The 22,013-nt window shown below is 34.3% G+C and overlaps 1 protein-coding gene across 5 annotated transcripts in view; it reads right to left on the reverse strand.

Moving 5' to 3' along the window:
* Positions 1 to 22,013, reverse strand: part of RBM46 (RNA binding motif protein 46) — a 49,835-nt gene that overhangs the window by 20,393 nt on the left and 7,429 nt on the right. For all 5 annotated transcript variants that reach the window (XR_015250166.1, XM_025921956.2, XM_086704033.1 and 2 more), the window contains exons 2-4: positions 14,426 to 14,587; positions 10,795 to 11,262; positions 9,474 to 10,256 (exon numbers count right to left, since the gene is read on the reverse strand). Coding sequence is in view for 4 of the 5 variants with exons in the window: in XM_025921956.2 (XP_025777741.1) it covers positions 9,474 to 10,256; positions 10,795 to 11,262; positions 14,426 to 14,576 (1,402 nt within the window). In the remaining variant the exon portion in view is untranslated. The remainder of the gene's footprint in view (positions 1 to 9,473; positions 10,257 to 10,794; positions 11,263 to 14,425; positions 14,588 to 22,013) is intronic.

Consider the following 22,013-nt stretch of genomic DNA (forward strand, 5'->3'; position numbering starts at 1 on the left):
TAGAAACTACACAACTTTATTACCCTGAATTCCACTAATTTGAGAATCTCTATAGTATAATGACTCATTCTAGTTTTGACAAAATAATTCAAGTTCTTACTCTTGGCTGACTAGCTAACTTTCATTCTTTGGCAGCTTATTTACTTAATTATTAAATAATGTTATAGAAACAGAAAAAGGTGTAATATATAAATCTACAGGTCACATGATTTAAAAAATAAAAACATGTACTCACCACCCAGGCTTACAAACAGAAAATTATCAGTAACTTAGAAGTCTCTCTTGCATCATTTCCAATTTCTCCTTCTAACCCTGAAAGTAATCTTGACCCTGATTTCTTTTCATGATCCTATTTTTTAAGTGTTAATCATTCCCTTGCTTTTCTCTTTGGTTTTGTCACATATTCATACATCCTTAAACAATAAATTGTTTAGTTTTGCTTGGCTTTATTTTCCTATTCATAATTCCCCATTGCTTCAATTCTTTCAATTTAAAATTTGAATCCTTTCGTATTTTACATACTTTTAATAACCCATATCTTTCATAGAATGAGGTAAGATTAAAGGGAATAAGCCATCCATTACCAGCTAAAAAAAAAAAAAAAAAGAAAGAAAAAAGAAAAGACAGAGGGAAGATAAATATTCTACTTAAGTCCATGCATTCCATCAATATGAAACAATGCCATCCCTCCCCAATAAGAAGCTGAGCTGAGGGTAAGTTTCCAACTTTTCCTATTGAGTTTTATGATAGGATACATAAATTCCCTGAACTGATGAACTACAGCATCTCAGGATAAATATAAATAAATAAGCCAATTATACTTGGATTATTTAGTTTTGGTTTATTCATACCCCATATCTAAATATAAATATTTGGGAGTGGACTACAGAATTTTTCTTGTCATAGAAAAACTCTCAATATAAAATATCAAATTAAAGAAACTGAAAAAAAAATTACCTGAAATCTTAAGGTAATGAACTAATTCCCTCATTTACCAATTCAAATTAAAGAGCGGTTGACATCAACAATCCATTTTCAGAGGCCTTAGAGAATTAACGGAAGAGTTTGTCTATCTCTCTCCCAAGTCATGTTCACTAATGTAGTAACTCCTTGTTTGCACATAAACTACAATAAATAAAAATAAGTAAAAGTAAATAAAAGTACAAAGATTTTTAAAAATCAGAGAGGTGAGATTTTTAAAAACGCTGGAATATAAATAAAAAGTAGATGACTGGAAAAAGAGCAGAAAAATCCCAGATATCTCAGATGCACTGCAATACAAGAAGTTAAAAATCTTAAGTCTACTACTAAGTAAATCATACGGAAAAAAATTTATGAAGTGAAAAAAGAAAAATAATCCTTTCATCACATTCAGAAAACCCCCTCAGAAGCTAGGAGAGTGCTTTCATAGGGCAAGCAATCCTATTTTTGCTTAACATGTCCTTTTCTCCTCTTGTTCTTAAGGGAGAAGGAGTAACTTTCCAATACTCTGGTATCATCACTATTTCTGTACTTGATAAATCTAAATTTCATACCAAGGAATCTCTAAGGGATTCTTGATCACACAACGAAATTTGATTTGTGAGCTCTCCAGGAAACAGGTAGACACATAGTAGACACAGGTAAGAATCATCCCGGCTTGATTATTTCTTTTACTTTTGGTAAAAACTGTAACTTTATAATGCAGAATACAACGTTAAACCTGTTTTCCATAGACTCATACTGGCTCACTTGGAATCCTATAAATTCTGTGCCCAAAAAAATCTATAATTTTCATAAATTCATAACTACGGATTTAGTCACCCTTGAACTAAACATTAACATAGCAATGGAAGAAAAAAAAGCCATACACATATATGGCACATAAGCTGCAAAATGATTTGTTTACCCCATAACCTGGCCAGTAAACAAGCAGACTGGAACATGTACTGCTGAAACAAAGGTAATAAGAAAAAATATTAAGTTAATGGGCTTGCTCTGCAGTCTTATAAAAATCTACATAGAAAACAGGATAAAAAAAAAAGTTAAAAAAAGTAAAGTATTTCTATTAATAATATTCTTAGAAAACATAATAAAAGAAAATCAAAATGAAAAGCAAAGGTCAACATAGTTATCTACTGAATAAGGAAGATAGAATTGTATGTCCTAGTTTACATTTTCTTATTCAAGTTTATTTATTCAAATGCCAATCCCTTGAGTTGTATATAAAAAACAAGCTACACAGTTTAAACACAAAAGAGATGTTTCAGAGCACCCTCACCAAATTATCAGGCAATAAAATTACAACAGACTGTTCTCTAATAATTGCATTACTATCTACTTTTTAACCTAAACTTACAGATACAATCATAGAATTCACTAATTCACCATTAATGTGGTATATAGATTGTATTTACTGAATCAAAACAATGCAGGAAGGTATACAGTTAGATAAATCATTTTCTTAAAATATGAATTACATTATGTATAAAAAATCCATATACACGTCATTTTTACAGTTCAAATGTCACTTACCATGAGATAAATAATGCCTCACATGTAACTAGCATATCTTTAGGCCAATACTACAAATATAAGGAGCAAGAAAATCCAAGTACTTATTAATATTCTGGTGATTTAAAACTTCTAATTAGATGGGGAGACTAAAGGTTTTTTTAATTTTGTTTTCTTTTGTTTTGAATCCCCAGAGGTAAGTGCACCATTTTTGGAGGTAATGCCCTACCATGTCTTACATAGAGATGTATTACTCTAAACAGAGGATAAACTGCTCTAAAATAGATGATATATCTGAAATTAACTAATAAAATTAGATATATTTAATCCAACCAAAAAGCCTGGAAGCAACCCACACTGAATAATTTTCAAGTAGTTAAAAGCACAGATGATCAGTTGAATAAATTCATCACAGTAAAACCATTTTCCAAAACATCTTCTGTCTCCATTCACTAGTCCACTCACTAAATTATACTGCTTACAGCATAAGCAATTATCGCCTACTAAATTTTAAATAGGAAGCATAAACAAAGGCATGACAGGCAGAAGACTTAAGTGCAGCTTCTCATACACATTTTACTGATGCTAACCACCCACCCCTGCAAAAAAAATAAGCCATAAAGAGCAAAATCAATATAACATTTAAATTTCCTTTCAAAGCCACGCTAAAAAATATATTTAGGTGACATCATATGGCAAAATTATACACTGCTGCTGACATCTAAGAATTGAGTATACATGCAAAGTTTATTGTGACATTTGATACAAGAGGGGAAAATTTACAAACCATTATTTTTTAAATATTAAATGACAAAAACAGATGTTACGTTTAAAAATAAAACAGTAGCTACTGTTAAAATGTGTATAAGAACAGGTATTTTAGGAATGTATTAACCAAAGATACTAAGAAATTGTAGGATAAAGGATCAAACATGATCAAATAAATGTATGAAGTAAATGAAATCACAGATCACATTAGCCGGTTAATAACATGGAACAACTGGAACAAATACTGGTTACATGTATGTTTTAATACACATTATTATTTTCCTAGATTGTTACAAAAGAAAATGAATTTCCAAACTTTTAAGTAATTAGGTTGTTTTATAAAATCTTGGTTTTGATTATATTTAACTGTCAAATTCAGGGAAGGAAAGAACCAGAAAGCAATTACTTGCCATCATGCAAATAAAACAGGTGACTGACTCTCCTTTTCTTTTTTTTTTTTTTTTACCAGATGTTCTGCTGTGAAGTAGACAGACCTTTTAATTATATATAGGAAGGAATATTAAATGGATAGTTAATTCTTGCAAAAGCAGTTCTTGGTTTTAAGACTATTTGAATTCAAAAATGTACTTTGGTACACATAAAAAAAAAACAAGTATTATTTTTAGTCCTTCATAAGATTTTTGTCTGTATTTTAAACAAAACCATAAATCGGGGGGGATAAAGGAATCCTTAAAGCTCACCAAGTAAAACCCTGATATTTTATAAGTGAAGGCACTGAGATGCACAAAGAGTAAATGATTTTATTTGCCATCTAAGGTTACAGTTTGTTGGTGGCTGAGGCTACAGGTTCTTGTACTTCTTACTCCATACTCTGTTAAATAAGCCGCTTCTCTCACAGTACTAACACCATGATAATTATGGTTCATTAATACAAAAGTGTTAGTAAGGTAAGAATCACAAGTAACACCAGATTGATGATATTTCAGGAAAATACAGTAGTTTCAAGAGGAACAGAAATGTATTTTCAAGAGCAGTGGGCCCACTCAAAGGGCAAAGACACATAGTTGAGTTAATGGAATTTTCGTCTCACCATTTGGTCATATGAAAATAAATTAGTGCATAAATGTTGATGCTAATCCTACTTCTTATTTAACTAGGTGAATTTTAGAGCAAATTCAGCAACTTATTTTTGTTCTTTAAAATATCAATTTGAAATGGTGCCATCAAAGTTAGGTCTGTAATTAAAGCTGGAAAAAATAACTTCTAAAAGTATTATTTTTAATTATTTATAATAAATTTCATTATAATAGGATACAACCATTATGTTGTATTTAGTGTCTCCCAAAACTATTTCCTAAATTTAAAAATAAAATGGAGATGGTGTCTCTTTGTTTCAAAGCAATTTATTAACAAATTTTTTAAATCAAAATTTTATTTTTGCTTTCTGCCCATCAATCTGGAAATAATGATAGCTCATAAGAAAAAAAGCACCAATTATTTTTCAGATTAAAACACACATCCTGCTGTGCCTTCTATTTTATAACTTTCAACTAAGTTACAAGTGACAGCATAAATCAAAACCTAATTTTAATGATATTGAAGGGATAGCAAACATAATGGCTATATCATGCTTAGGATATATATATCTAAATATTTTACCACTCCATGACCATGAAAAAATTAAACATTCTAATGATGTATATGTCATTATAAAGTCAAATATGAAAAACAATATGCAAATCAGCCACAAAATGAAGATGACCATAAAATGACACATAAAATAGTCCACACAAATTAGGTTGGATTCATCCAGAAAAAATTACTTGCTCAGAAGAAAAGCAACTAAAGCCATCATAGCTGTACCAAAAAAAAAAAAAAAAAAAAAAAAACAACTTGCAAAGTTTTAAAAAGCAATACTGATGAAATTTTAATTAACTAATATACACATCTTTTCAATTTCTAATCCTAAAAACCTGACTGAAGTCCCCAAAGCAAACACTATACACAACTGTTTGCCATTAAACCCACAACCATGCTATTTTTCTAACAGGTATTTGCCCACATTGTGCCCCTCTCTGCCTATAAACTCTCCTCAAGATCTACAACTCAAAATCAGGTAGGAAGCATGCCCTTCCTCTGTATTCTCAAAACAACTTATGCAGTTTGTATCTCTGCCTTCTTCAGTAGACCATGACTCCTTAAGACCAAAAACCATGTTTTATTTATATTTAGCTCCTGATTGCTTACAGAAGTACACTTAGCCCTCATAAGAGGCATATAAGAAAAATTGGCTCTTTGAATTTCTTCAGTGAGAAATAAAGTTTTATTGCCTAAAAAAATAAAATGAACTTCATCGGTCATAGCCAAAACAACAGTACACAAGTCAAATGAAAATTAACGGCACAAGCTGGTCTGTGACAGAGGTTCTTTACTCCTGTTTGAAAGCTTTGTGTAGTAAAACTGCCACGTGCGTCAGTATTATACAAACATGGAAACAAGAAATTCCTTGCCTTCGATTAGTTGTTAATAAATTATTTAACAAAGTGCATTTGCCAATACACAGAGGCTACCTCCCTTCTTCCAGTAACTTTTCTCCAGGACTTTCTTTCTTCAAAACTGTAACTCTCCAGGACCTTCCTTTATTTCCTCAATTTCTGCTTATCCCACACCCAGGTGGCAAAGAATCCTCTAAGGGAAAGCAGTGGCAAAATTGGAAGGCCCATATTCAAAACAGAGGCACAGTTTTAGGAAAAGCAAAATTATTCACACTGATAGTCTAATCTATTATTAAACAGATACAAAATTATGAAATAGAAAATGATTACTTAAAAAGATGTGACTCTGAATGACCCATGATGTCTCCATACATGAAATATGTAGAATAGAACCTATCTATCTCTTGGCCCACAAGTATTAAACCCACTGAGTATCCCACTTATTATAGGCTCCTAAATATAAACAAGTGACAATTAATTTCTTATCCTGTTAGGTGATCAGTTTCCAGTGAGGTTAGAGAGGTCATTCTATGACATTATGAAGATGAAGATAGTCTCCAATTTTGAAGTAAAAAAAAAAAAAAAACAAAATAAACAAAAGAAAAAAATGAGGGTTCAATTTTGGCATTAATCCCAGATTTCAATTTTTATTCTATTAGGGGTATTCTGCTTACAACAGAGCTCACTTTAAATGGGACCAAAAAACCCAAAACTTTTGAAAAACTGATTTTAAAGTACTACCCATTAAGAACTTTTGGGGTTCTGGTAAGACCATTAAATAGTCACTAGAAGTAAACTCTCTAACTTCTAGTGCTCATTTAAATGCCTGTTAACTCTTCAAGAAAATTTCTATTTTCCTAACACCAATGACAATCATTTAACTAAATAACTAAATAAAGGCTATTTTTTTTTCTCTTTTATTTTTCAAACTTCAAAAATGGGCATGGTAATACTAAAACAATGTGGATATTAAAAGTACATTCTTATAGAAGTCTGAAATAAAAAGGTAAATGACTTTATATCACATATAATAGTCAAAGATCATCAAGATAAGACTAAATAATAATGCTAAAAATAGCATTAAATTGATGCAAAATGAAGCAAACTAAAAAAAAAATTTCTACACACACAAAGAAAACATCTTAAAATAGCAGTTAAATTCATTATCTAGAAAAGTAGGTTCAAATTATTTAAGAAAATAGAGCCAAAAGTGATTTCATACTCAGTGAACTCTATTTGAGAGACTCCAGGAACCAATAGCAACCTCTCAAGATCTCAGAAAAACCCAGTGCTTGAAACACATAAATATTTAGCAGGATATGAACAACATATCACCCCTCCCCCTCTAAGAACACACCACCAACAACAAATGGTCTCAACCCTTAGCCGCCCAATAAAAGCTTGCAACCTCTGAAGGTTCCTATATCTAAATATAGGAATTTTTACCCAAAAAAGGCTTCAACTCTTTGAAGCCCAGAGGCTCCAATGTTAACAGAAGTAAAAAGCAAACCAGAATATTGCCACAACAATATTCAACCTATATCCTTATTTCCCATAGAGCAACATGTAACATCCTGGCTGTCTATAGTTCCTGTCTTACTTTAACAACCTCCAAATGTCAGGCATGTGTTTTCTAATCAAAGATTCCTAGACCCTTGATTTCTGAGTCTTACACTTCCCTAAATTCTCTCCCTACTTCTCCTCTCACAATTGCCTCTAACTCAATCTTCGCTCACATTTTAGTCAACTGCAATAAGGATTTTTATGTTACTTCCTATAGACAAGGCCTCAAGCCTTGTGTAGTGCATCCAAACAAGCTTTAGTATTTAATCAAAAGTTTTGGCTTACATTTGGGTCTTAGGTCTTCTCTCTGATCGTAATTAGAAACTGAGAAAATATACGAAACACAAATTGTCCAATTTTTTATTATAAGTGGCTTTTAGATAAGGTTGATAAAATCTGAAATAGATGACAAAGCAAACTGTGCCCTCTAAGTATTTCATTTACTGAAGCTAATTTTATCCCTAAATAACATAATCAAGTTGGGAATACTATACCTAAATAGGGGTTTTCTTTGGGAACTATAAGGTCAATACGAGTTAATTATGGTCCAAGGACTCAAGTAAAAACCATGTTAATAATGGGATTAAAAGCTGATGAAAACTCTCTGGTTCCATATAATATCTTCTTTATGGGATAACAAGATGAGCAAATCACATCTAAACAGAAAATCTGACATAAACTAAGATTATATTTTAAGTATCTTAGAAATTTCAGTGAAGATAAATTTGTTAAGGGAAATGAGTGGGGGCAGAAATATGCTTCAGTAATACCATGTTAGGTCAGACACAAGTATCCTGGGAAAATCTTGCTCAGCCAACTAATTATCTATATTCCACTCCAAAAAAATAATTTGATCCATTTTTCTCTAGGAACCGTACTTTGAATTATTTGCTGTCCATATAAAGATAAACTAAACTTAAACTGCCCATATAAAATTATCTTTAAACTTCTTATTGAAAGAAAAAATGGAAGGTTTCTATTTTGTGTATTAATGAAAATTATACATAAGAATTTACTCACTTGTATGACAGTAAAATTCCCAAATATTTCCAACTAATAATTGAGGACATTACTGAAAAGTTTCTTTCCAAGAAACCCTACCATAAGTCCTAATCATCAGGATCTCCTAAAAATATGCATACCATAGGAGTGGCTACAATGGATAAGCACTGTATAAAATCGATCCAAACAATACATAAAATTCCCTCTCCCCTTGAAAATGGTTTTCTTTATAGACTGCCTTCTCTTGACAAATGTGATAATATCAATTTTAAACAGATATAAGCTCCAGCAGTATGGTTCTGCAACCATATAACAAATCAATTTTAAGCTAAGAGTTTGACAATTATAATCAAGAAATAATTATAATCCTTAGTAGGAAACTTTTCCTTTTTATTGTTATTTTCAAGAAACCACTATTCTTCTACCAAATATTATTTGAGGTACAAAATAATCACCGACTAAAATCCATAGCTTCGTTTAAAAAAAAAATAGAACTGAGAAAAACTGGTTGTAGAGGAGAGACTAACATAATAAAAAACAGAAGTACGAAAATACCAGAGTGGTATTACATCTCTTCCTTCACAATACCAAATATTTTGTTACCATGTGGCCCAAAGCCTTTTTAATTATCCCTCAAAGGCTTTAGAAAAACTTTTTTAAAAGCATGAAATTAGAGAGAACGGTCATAAACATCTCTTAGTGATGCTTTTTGTCTTTCATGAGTAATGACAAATTTCCAGATTGGTGAGCATAAGGCTGTGTCTACACATGACCCATCTGAAATACGTCTGATTTTACTAATCTCTACCCCCACTCCCCAAAATGATTACTGTGTAGACTTCACCAAAGATGCAGGGACAAATTACTTAGAAATTGGTTTAAGTAACATCCTATAAGTTATATAGAAATTATTTCAAATGAGGATTAGTTATTACAAAAACAATAAATTTATGAAATAGGATCATGAACTCTATAAAATGAATCAAAACCAAATTTTCCCCTAACTAAAGTTTAAAAAGCTAGATACAGGAATATTATACAGGAGAAAAGTCTCAACAAAATTTACCATGAATTCATAAAACTGAAGTAAAATTTATGTTAAATATCACTGTTGAGTTCAAAATAATTTATAATAATAGTATTTCCTAATTTCATACTGTACAATATTATTTAAAGTATTTTTAAACTTACCCAAATGAAGTAGCGTAAACTGGGCTGCCAGTTCCTTTGCATCTTCTAAGGTAGTACAGAGTTTGTCAGGCATAAAATAACTCTGGGATCCATTTGCAATAGCAGGAATAACAATTTTATATACCAAGAGTACTTTCCCATCTTGACTTGTTGTTGAATATAAATAATATTCTGGTGGTGCCCAATTATTTTTGTTGCAGTAATAATCCAAATGCATTACTGCAGAATTGAAATGATTGGATTTTAAAGAATACATACTAATTGGAGTAAGCTTTGTTCCAGGAAAAAATGGGTAAGTGCATCTTTCGATTTCAGGAGGACTTGGGCTATGCTGACCATTGAGACGAGCTGGAAGAGTTGGTGGCTTGCCTAGAGTTTTTGGGTGGCTCTCTTCTTTGTTAGCAAACACAATCAGGTTTTCAGAATTAGGGCTAATCTGGCCATTAAGGTGCTGTCTCCAAGTGCTTTCTTTATTTACTGGTTTTGCCAGTGTTACCTCAATACTTGCTCCATCAATGCATTTTCCATTCATAACAGACATAGCAGCCACTGCATCTTCTCGGTTGAAAAAGTGAACAAAAGCATAATCTCTAAGTTTCTTTACTCGCTCAACTGCACCAGGTTTGAATTTGTTGAATTCTGCTTTAATTGTTTCCTCTGTAGTTGAGATCATTAAATTTCTTACATAGAGAACTTTAACTCTCTGCATTGTTTCCTCGTCAACCTCTTTCTCTGGGTCAGCCCAATCTACCTGAATGGTATGGCCCCATAGTTGGAATGTACCTGTAAAAGAGAATAAATTACCCTGAAGACAGTTAAAATAATTAAAAGTCAAAAACTATTCAGTAAAATTTTCTCCAAAGAATCAGGAACTCACATACCCATCAGTAGTAGTAAACATTAATTTCTCACATGGAAGTCACATGGAAGTTTTTACTAAGGCAATCCAGCCAGAACTTACAGAATTCATTTTAAGAGCAAACAGAACAAATTTAAGAGCAAAAGAACAAATACACTTCAAAAATAGACCTTTATCAGAAGAATTATAGGTACTATCCTTTGGATTTTTATCAAACAACAATAAAAGTGTATACATTCAGTAAATTAGTATATTATTATAGATAATGACTCTTCTTGTCATTTAGAAGATAGGAGCAACTTCTTGTCTTTTAGAAGCATTTATTTTACTTCCTTATGCAAAACATCTCTATACCTCTTTAAGGGCATTACACAGTTTCAAAATATCGAAGAAGTGCTGTCATTTTTCCATATTTATAATAAGACTGACACGAAAAAGTAAACTTTAAAAGGTCAAGTTTACCTGGAATTAGTTTTCTCCTAGCCATAGCAGCAGCTCTGTGAGATTCATATTCAACAAATGCAAAACCACGATTTTTGGTCTTATCAGTTGCACTTGGATAAACAATGACATCTACAACTCCTTCTGTAACTTTCTTCATTTCATCCAAAATTTCTTCTTTCTTCTTTTCCTTAGGAATAGCTCCAATAAATAGCCTGCAATTATCCAAGCTTACACACACACCAATAAACTTCCCTGGTCGAATCTCATAATTATTAAGAATTCTGATGGCTAACTGGGCTTCTTCTTTTGTAGTGTACATCACAAAAGCATAACCGCGATTTTCACCACTAAATTCCATCATAAGTCGAAATTCATATATCTTTCCAGCTCTTTCAAATACAGGAACTAACTCATCTTCATACATATCACGAGGTATTTTTCCTACAAAAACTTCACAGCCTCTAGGTGGAGGTGGACCTTCCCAACCTAAAAGACAAAGATAAACAAATTCTAGTAAGATATTTTGATACACCATTCAATGATTCAGTCATTCCACAAATTTACAGTGCCTCCTATGTACTGTGCACTACTCTAGATGTTGAGGATACAACAGTGCACAAAACAGAAGACCCTTCCCTCATAAGGCATATATATTCAACAGAGAACATAAACATAACTGATAAAGGCTATGAAGAAAAAGCCAGAAAAGAGTTGATACTTTTAGCAGTCAGGTAAATCTCCTCTGAACACATGAGGTTTAAAGCAGAGACCTGAATGAAATGAGGGAATAAGCTTTGAGAATATATCATTACGAAGAAAGCAAGAGCTTTATACATTAAAACAACAAAGAACACACGGGCCTGTATGACTAACGTACTTGAAGCAATATTCAAGTGGTAGTCAGTGCCACTGACTAGAGGCCAAGATTTTATTTTAAGTGTGATAGAAAGCTAATGGGAGGGTGCTGAGCAAAGAAACAGCACTGGCTACTAGTAGAAAGGCAAAACATATTTATTTAGCTGTTTGCATCTGGTTTGCCTCTAGTATAAACACCACTCCTGTACTCACTGCTCTTTCAAAATCCTCCCCAAACCCTATCCCTCTCCTTTAATAGCTAGAATACTCTTTTCCCCAGTAACCCAAACCTGACTTCTTTATAAACCCATCTAGAAAACCTAAAAGACTCCACCAAGACACTGCTAGAACTGATACACAAATTCAGCGAAGACACAGGATATAAAATCAACATACAGAAATCTGTTGCATTTCTGTACACCAAAAATGAAAAAGCAGAAAGAAAAATCAAGGTATAGATCCCATTTACAATTGCACCAAAAACCATAAGATACCAAGGAATAAACCTAAGCAAAGAGATGAAGACCTGTGCACTGAAAACTATAGAACACTTATGAAAGAAATTGAAGAGGACACAAAGAAATGGAAAAGCATTCCATGCTCATAGATTGGAAGAAAAATTTTGTTAAAATGTTCACACTACCCAAAGCAATCTACAATTTTTTTTATTTTTTTTTTAACATTTATTTATTTTTGAGACAGAGAGAGACAGAGTATGAACAGGGGAGGGTCAGAGAGAGAGGGAGACACAGAATCTGAAACAGGCTCCAGGCTCTGGGCTATCAGCACAGAGCCCAACACGGGGCTCGAACTCACAGACCACGAGATCATGACCTAAGCCGAAGTCGGACGCTTAACCAACCGAGCCATCCAGGCACCCCTCAAAGCAATCTACATATTTAATACAATCCCTATCAAAATACCACCAGCATGTTTCACAGAGCTAAAACAAACAATCTTAAAATTTGTACAGAACCACAAAAAACACCAAATAGCCAAAGCAATCTTAAAAAGAAAAAGCTGAAGTATAACAATTCAGACTTCAAGCTATGTTACAAAGCTGTAGTCATCAAGACAGTATGGTACTGGCACAAAAACAGACATGTAGATCAATGGAACAGAACAAAAAATCCAGAAATGGACCCACAACTATATAGTCAACTAATCTTCAACAAAGCAGGAAAGAATATCGGATGGACAAAAGATAGTCTCTTCAATAAATGGTGTTGGAAAAACTGGACATCATACAAAAGAATGAAACTAGACCACTTTCTTACTCTATACACAAAAATAAATTCAAAATGGGTGAAAGACCTAAATGTGAGACAGGAAATCATCAAAATCCTAGAGGAGAACACAGGCAATAACCTCTGTGACTTTGGCTGTAGAAACTTCTTACTAGACCGGTCTCCAGAGGCAAGGGTAACAAAAGCAAAAATGAATGACTAGGACTTCATCAAGATAAAAAGCACAGTGAAGGAAACCATCAACAAAAAGCAACCTATGGAATGGAAGAAGATATTTGCAAATGACATATCAGAGAAAAGGTTAGTATCCAAAATCTATAAAGAGCTTATCAAACTCAACACCCAAAAAGCAAATAATCCAATTAATAAACAAGTGGAAGACACGAACAGACACTTCTCTAAAGAAGACATCCAGATGGCCAAGAGACACATGAAAAGATGCTCAACATCACTAATCGTCAGGGAAATATAAATCAAAACTACAATGAGATACCACCTCACATCTGTCAGAATGGCTAAAATTAACAACATAGGGAACAACACATGTTGAGAAGGATGTGAAGAAAAAGGAACCCTCTTGCACTGTTGATGGGAATGCAAAGTAGTGCATCCACTCTGGAAAACAGTACAGAGGTTTCTCAAAAGTTAAAAATAGAACTACCCTACAACCCAGCAATTGCACTACTGGGTATTTACCCAAAGGATACAAAAATACTGATTTGAAGGGGCACATGTACCCCGATGTTTATAGAAGCATTGTCAATGATAGCCAAATTATGGAAAGAGCCCAAATGTCCATCAGCTGATGAATGGATAAAGAAGATATGGTGTGTGTGTGTGTGTGTGTGTGTGTGTGTGTGTGTGTGTGTGTGTGTGTGCATATATATAATGGAATATTATTCAGCCATCAAAAAGAATGAAATCTTGCCATTTGCAATGATGTGGATACAGCTAGAGCATATTATGCTAAGTGAAATAGACAAATGCTGTATGATTTCCCTCACATGTAGAATTTAAGAAACAAAACAGATGGACATAGGGGAGGGGGAAAAAAGAGAGGGAAGCAGACCACAAGAGACTCTTAACTATAGAGAACAAACTGAAGGTTGCTAGAGGGGAGTTTAGGGAGGATGGGCTAAATAGGTGATAGGTATTAAGGAGGGCACTTGTGTTAAGCACCTGGTGTTTGTTACATGTCAATGATAAATCATTAAATTCTACTCGTGAAACCAATATTACACTATATGTTAACTAACTAGAATTTAATAAAATTTTGAGAAAAAAAAACCACCCAACTTCCTTCTCAGCTGTTTCTTAATCAAGAGCAGAGTTGAAAAAAATGTAAAGGTCAAACATGCATAACACCTATAATATTACACATTATTATATGTGCATAACATATATAATAATACCTCTTTTCTCTCACAACTATAAAAATGATTACTAAGATCTTAAAGCAGTTATAAGAAAAAAAAACTGATACTAATGATATATGCACCTAATGTACATTAAAGATACAATTTTTTTGAACATAAATACATCCACACCTGGAGGAGGACCACCAAATTTCCTTTGCCCATTTTCTTGAACCATGTTGTAACCAGTCTTTTCCATCAAAGCAAGTAATGCTGCTTCATTCTGAGTACCAGTTCTGACTTTACTGCATCCATTTATTCCATCTATGTTTTCTTCATTCATGGTTGCAATTCCTAAAACAAAATTCAAAAAAGTGTTTATGACATGAAGCACCAGGAATCTATGAAGGAGTCCTCTAGGTTGCAAGAAACCAAAAACAGTGTGGCTGCTAACATCTGATGATCACTGTGGTCTTGCCCACTAAGTCCTGCTCTACAGCAGAAGCTAGAAATTCCATTTAATGTCACTGATCAATTAAGCAGTACCTTTAGAAGGCCTAAGCTACAACAAAGGGAGGCAAAAGTGAAAAAGAGAAAAAAACACAAATAAATGAAAAGGAGTTAGAGAAGAGAAGAGAAAGCAGAAGGAGTAACAAAATAAATATACTGCCATCAGTGAATATATTATCACTGCTGATCTATATGGCCCAAGGTTTATTTTATCATACAGGCCAACTGGATTTTACTGTGCCTTACAATTCTCAGATAAATGTAGCCTAATGCCAATATAGCTCATATTGTCAGCAATCTCTAAGAACTCCAACAGTTATCAGAAATTGAACAGACGCTTGGAGTAAGTAAACAGAATTTCAAACCAGTCCCTGTTCCTAAAAGAAGCTACTAAAGAACGTAGGTTATCACAACCACTTGTCCTCCGAGCAGAAACAGGAACTACTGTGTTTTCCAACTAGCAGCAGCTTAAGAATTACATCGGTGGGTAGGCAGGAACTAGAAAGAACCTGAGATCTCTGCTGACCACTGTACATAAAAATGTGTTTTTAGTTTTTTTAAATGAACTTAATTACAATGTCGTTAGGTTATCGGAAAATTCACACTGATCCTAAAGATTATTTTTTTCTGTTTATTAATTGTACGTCTCTCTCCTTTGGTATTACTATGAACAAATACAAAAATTAAAATCCACAGTCTGGGAAATGCACTGGGAAAGCCATTTTGGCTTTCAACAGAACTTTGGTAATTATAAATGGAAACTAAATCACTGTAGCACAGCATTTCAAATTCACCTCAATTTCACACTTAGTTCTGCCATTTTCTAGCTGTGCAAACTTGATCAGCTCATTGTTTCCTTGCTTATTATAAAATGGGAGTACCGGGGTGCCTGGGTGGCTCAGTCAGTTAAGCAACCATCTTCAGCTCAGGTCATGATTTTGCAGTTCCTGAGTTCAAGCCCCACATTGGGCTCTATGCCAACAACTCAGAGCCTGGAGCCTGCTAAGGATTCTGTGTCTCCCTCTCTCTCTGCCCTTCCCCCACTCATGTTGTCTGTCTGTCTCTCTCTCTCTCTCTCTCTCAAAAATAAACAGTAAAAAAAATTTTTTTTTAAATGGGAGTCCAATATAAGTTATTGCAAGGTTGCTGTTAGGATTCAGTGAGGCAATGATTAAAAGTTTTGTTAGAATTACCTAAGGCCAAATAAAGGTTAGTTTTGATTAATACTAGAGAGGAGCACATCTTAACTTTTCACATACCCACACTGTTTTTGCTTTTTTCAGAAACATTTTGTGCATTTTCTCAATGTTGTGTGGGCGGGGGGTGGGATATGGTAGACACATATCTAGGGAAGAGTATTTGCATCTCTACAGTGGATAGAGGATAGGAATGCAGAAGACATCACCAAAGAATCACTGCTCTAAAGTAAGTGAAACTGTCACTGTAGTTATACTCACTAGTACTTAATATAGCACAACAGCTCTGAAGCCAGACTGCCTGGATTCAAATCCTTTTTTGCTTACCAGCTATAATTTTCAGTAAGTTACTTAGTCCTTCTGTATCTTAATTTCCTCATCTTTAAAATGTGAATAATAGGGCACCCGGGTGGCTCAGTCATTTAAGGTGCCAATTCTTGATTTCGGCTCAGGTCATGAGCTCATGGTCTCTGAGATGAAGCCCACGTTGGACTCTGTGCTGGCAGCACAGAGCTTGCTTGGGATTCTCTCTCTCTGCTCTCTCTGCCCCTCCACAACTTGTTCTCACTCTGTCTCAAATAAACATTAAAAAAAAGTTTTAAGGGGCGCCTGGGTGGCGCAGTCGGTTGGGCGTCTGACTTCAGCCAGGTCACGATCTCGCGGTCCGTGAGTTCGAGCCCCGCGTCGGGCTCTGGGCTGATGGCTCAGAGCCTGGAGCCTGTTTCAGATTCTGTGTCTCCCTCTCTCTCTGCCCCTCCCCCGTTCACGCTCTGTCTCTCTCTGTCCCAAAAATAAATAAACGTTGAAAAAAAAAATTAAAAAAAAAAAAAAAAGTTTTAAAAATAAATAAAATGAGGATAATAACACTGCCTATCTGATAGCCTTAATGAATATTAACACAAATACTAATTTTATGCATATATCAGAACCTTTAAAATCACTAACATCTATGAATAACTATAGCTTAAAATCCAGATATTTATCTTTACAGTAACTGATTTCAGAACAAAAGTATGACACCAGATAGAAAGAAACAGGCTTGAGAATAAGACTCAGAAGTTCAGTTTATTTAGTAGCCTATTATAAAGCCATGGAATTTCTACACATTACCTCTAGTTTGTACAACTACTAAAAGAGAGTCTCAACTTTGCTAAAAGAAAATACTATTTCCACAGATGAAAAAACGCAGGCTAACAAAGAAATTATCCAAGATCACAGAGCCAGAAAGCGGCACAGACAGAATTCAATTCCAGGTCTGTCTGATGCTAAATATCCCCTCCTGCCAAGAAAATGATTTTGACATACCTTTTGCCGCAACATTACCTTAAAAAGTCCCTCAAAAAACGAATAAGCATCCAAACTGATTTTCATGCAAGTGGAATATGCAGAAATTATAAATTAATACACCTTAGTCATGTGACTTCTACAGTCCTTCCTAGTTGCAAAATGTTTTCTGAGCGGTGAATATAGCTACAAACACATTTATATCGCACACACCACACACACACAATCTTTTTACAGTCTTTAAAGCTCTTTCCAAGCTATTATATTGCATTCAATGGAGTAATTCTGAAGAAAACGAGGCAAGAAAGTAGCTCCTGGACCCCTATAGTTTCTACCTGCCATCTACCTAATTTCCTTAAACTTACTAGCCCAGTTTTCTTTATGAAGCTAAGATTCATTTATCAACCTGCCTAATGAATGTATTGAGAATGAGATATTCAACAGGCATCCTGAATTCAACATATCCAAAACTCAATGTCATTTTAACTTCTAAACCTGTTTAAGTTCCTTCCTGTTTTACATCTCCATCAATTCTTCCATTCAACTAATAAACAAACCACAACAAACATACTCCCGTCTCCTACAAACTATCACAATCAGAGTTTCACAATCTGAGTTAACCCAGAGTCTTCCTTTGATTCAGTCACAAACACCTGCATATTTTACCTCTGAACAGATCTTGAAATCAATCTTTTCCTGTCCATCCCCACAGCCTGTTCTCAATTATGTGTTACTGGAACCAGTACTAGATTCCTAACTGTTGTTACAGGCTTTAGTCTTGTGCCCTGCAAACAAAATCTCCATGATGCTGTTAAGGTGATATCTGATCATCTTAAGTTGTGAATACAAATCAAAACTAAGGGGAAAAATGAGTAATCTTAGAATCAAAAGGCCTTTCTAAAAAATGAACAAAAGAGCCTCAAAGGAAAATATTACTGTATTATTTTTACTACATAAATATTAACTACCATCTTGGAAGGCAAAAAGAACAAAACCAAGACAGAAAATTATAAACAGAGAAAAAGGATCTGCAACACACATATTTAAGGCTACTTTCAAAATAAAAAAAGGGCAGCATGGTGTCATAATTAAAAGCAAATTCAAGTATCTAAATAATGGCTTAAAGGCAAATCCTGGTTCTCCCCCTTACTAACTCTGACTTTGGGCAAGTTTGGCTTCAGTTTATTTGTCCGTATAAAGTAGATAATAAGAATTTCTACCTCACAGTGAGTGTGGTTGCCAGGATTATGGAGAAAGGGCTTAAAACAGTATTTTGGATATAAGCACTATAAATGTATTTACTATTTAATATACAAAAATAAATTTCTAATAAAATATTGTCTAATAAATTAATAAAATAGTAAGAAAAACACAAACAGCAGACCAGGGATTGCAAACTCAGATTCATTCACTTGTTCAACAAATGTTTGCTGAGTACCAACTGTGTGCTGGTACTATTCCTTATGTCTGGGATACATCAGTAAATAAAAGAGCGAAATCCCTCCCTGGCATAGCCTGTTAGCCAGTGGAAGAAAACAAGCAATAATTAAAGTAATAAGTAAGTAATATATGTTAAAAGGTAATGTGGGGGCTTGGGGGGCAGGGATAGGGCACATGGAAGGAATTAACAGAAAACAGAAGACAGGGTGCAATTTTAAAGAGGATAGCTATGGGGCGCCTGAGTGGCACATTTGGTTAACTGACCCAGTCTTGATTTCAGCTCAGGTCATGATCTCATGGTTTGTGAGATCGAGCCCCACATCAGGTTCTGTACTGACAACATGGAACCTGCTTGGGATTCTCTCTCTCCCTCTCACTCTGCCCCTCCCCTACTTGTACTCTCTCTAGCTCTCTCTCAAAATAAAATAAATAAATTTTAAATAAATAATAAATAAATAACTAGTACTAACCTCAATAAGAAGGTAACATTTGAGCAAAGAATTAAGAAACCTACCTATGCAGTTATTTGGGAAGAGCACTTCACACAAATAGAAAAAGGAGGACAAAGGTACAAGGTAGAAGTGTGCATGACACACAAAAGGTACAGCAAGGGGATTGGTACGGCAAAGTCAGGAAGACAATAAGAATAGTAGGAGATAAAGTCAGAGAGGTAATAAGCTGCCACATGACACAGACCTTGTAAGTCAGGTAACGAAGGACTTTGGCTTTTATTCTAGGTTAAATGAAGAGCCACCATAGATTCCTGAACACAGGAGTACTATCATCTTTCCTTTTAAAAGGATCATTTGGCTATTATAGCGGAAAGGCAAAAGAAGTGGGGTGCCTGGCTGGCTCAGTTGGTAGAGCATAAGATTCCTGATTTCAGGGTCATGAGTTTGAGCCCCACATTGCATGTAGGGATTATTTAAAAATAAAAACTTTAAAAAGAAAGAAAGAGAGAGAGAGAGAGAGAGAGAGAGAAAGAAAGAAAGAAAGAAAGAAAGAAAGAAAGAAAGAAAGAAAGAAAAGAAAAGAAAAGAAAAGAAGAGCAAAGGTGGCAGCAGGGAGACCAAAGAGAAGACTACAACTAAAACTCAGGTGAGAAATGATGGTGGCATGGACCAGAGAGGGTGATGAAGGGGAAAAGAAGTAGTCTCTGATATGAGATACATTTTGAAGATATACCTAACAGAATTTTCTGATAGACTAGATATGGATTGGAAGATAAACAGAGAAGTCAAGGATAACACCAAAGTACTCGAGAAGCAGAAAGATGAGGAAGGCAGAACTAGAACAGATTTTAGGGATAAGATCAGAGTTCAGCTTTGAACATGGTGAGTTTGTGTATCCACTAAATGACCAACTCGAATGCCTACAAGGCCCTGGGAAGAAATGTTAAATGAGCATAAAGGCCAAAAACAAGACTCTAAGAAGTGCTATGCACCATCTGAAAATGGCAATGACTACTCAATTCTAATAAACTGTTTCCATCTTCAAATCCAGTTTGCCCAGTTATGCCACATTTTCCAATTTTAAAGAGAGAAGCCAGAAATGGCAGATTTTTATGTGAAATCTCAATGTTTAAAATCTGAGAACCAAAGAGCTGAATTTACCACAAAAACTGCAAAACTGGTGTTAAGTGTAAACTGGTGCAGCCACTGTGGAAAACAGTAGGGAGGTTCTTCAAAAACTTAAAAATAGAACTACTGTATGATCCAGTAATTCCAGTACTGGGTACTTACCTGAAGAAAACAAAAACGCTAATTTAAAAAGATACACATGCCTCTGTGTTCACTGCAGCATTATTTATAATAATAACGATAAGGAAGCAACCTAGGTGCCCACTGATAGAAGAATGGATAAAAAAGATGTGGTGTATGTATGTGTGTGTGTGTGTGTGTACTATACAGGTATAGTAACAATATACCTATAGACCATACTATAGGAAGGTAACTTCCTACCAAATGAAAGTATTCAAACATGGGCTAAACATGCTGTAGAGATTCAAGCAAAGGGTGTACTACTGGACCATGTGGCTTTTACCATCCCTTCCAAAATTTAGTACAGAGAGTGAAAGCATAGAAGCTGCCTTAAAAGGATTTATAACCCAGAAAACAGTATTATCATCATCATCCAGTTAGGTGTCTTATGTTTCAAGCCTTCATTTTCAGGAGCAATATCTCTATAAGAGGCTCACGGCTCCTTGAAAACAGAGTACTGCATAGTCAGAAAGACAAAATAAAACAAACTGAAAATTACTTCAAATATAAAAACAGTAACAAAAACTATACAGACCAAACAAAACACCTGCCGACTTTCTATCTCTTTAATTCTGGGCTGCATAAGGGCAGGGATCCCATCTGCCTTGAATACTTTCCCTATTATCCATACAGTGTTTGGTGCACAGTAAATACTCAATAATTTTTTGCTGGATGATGGGTCTAACAGAAAAATCCTTACCAGGACTTCATATACTGTTGGCAGGTACATATTAAATTGGAATTATCTTTTTAGAGGGAAATTTGGCAATATTTATCAAAATCTAAAATGTATATAAACTTAGTAATTACTAAAAAATTAACCTACAGATATAGTTGCACAAGCATGCAAAAATTTATGCACAAGATGTGCATTGAAACATTGTATATAAAAGCAAAAATCTAGAAAAATATTTAGTTGTCTACATAGAGAGTACTGATTAAAAAATTATGGTATAGTGGGGCACCTGGGTGGCTCAGTTGGTTAAGCATCTGACTCTTGGTTTTAGCTCAGGTCATGATCTTGTGGATGGTGGAATCGAGCCCTGCATCAGGCTCTGCACATGCAGACCCTGCTTGGATTCTCTCTCTCTCTCCCTGTGTCTCCACCCCTCCCCAGATTGCATGTGTGTGCATGCTCATGCTCTTTCTCTCTCTCTCAAAATAGATAACTTTAAAAAAATCTTAAAAAAATTACAGTATTATGCAATTGTTAGAGAATATCATAGATCTGCATTGCTGATATGGAAAAATATTTAAGAAATATATAAGAAAAGTATGCCAGAGAACAATATTTACTGGTTTACCTACTGAATGTTTTGTTTGAAGATACTCAAGTATACATTCACATGTTTTATAGGCATACAAAAATATTAGAAAAACTTAAGAAACTTTAACAGTAGTTACCATTGATAAGTAGGAATGAAGAGTCAAAGCACCTTAATGTTTCACTTTTCTGAGACTGTCAAGAACATATGCTACTTGTATTAAAAGCAGGAGGCCTTTTTGGGGGTTTTCCATTGTCCCTTACATATAAAGTCTAAACTCTTTAAAAAGCCATAAAGGTCCTTTCCTAATCTGGCCCAGCCTACG

Source organism: Puma concolor, chromosome B1 (assembly GCF_028749965.1).
Source record: "Puma concolor isolate L17-30 chromosome B1, mPumCon1.1.hap2, whole genome shotgun sequence".
Taxonomy (NCBI): domain Eukaryota; kingdom Metazoa; phylum Chordata; class Mammalia; order Carnivora; family Felidae; genus Puma; species Puma concolor.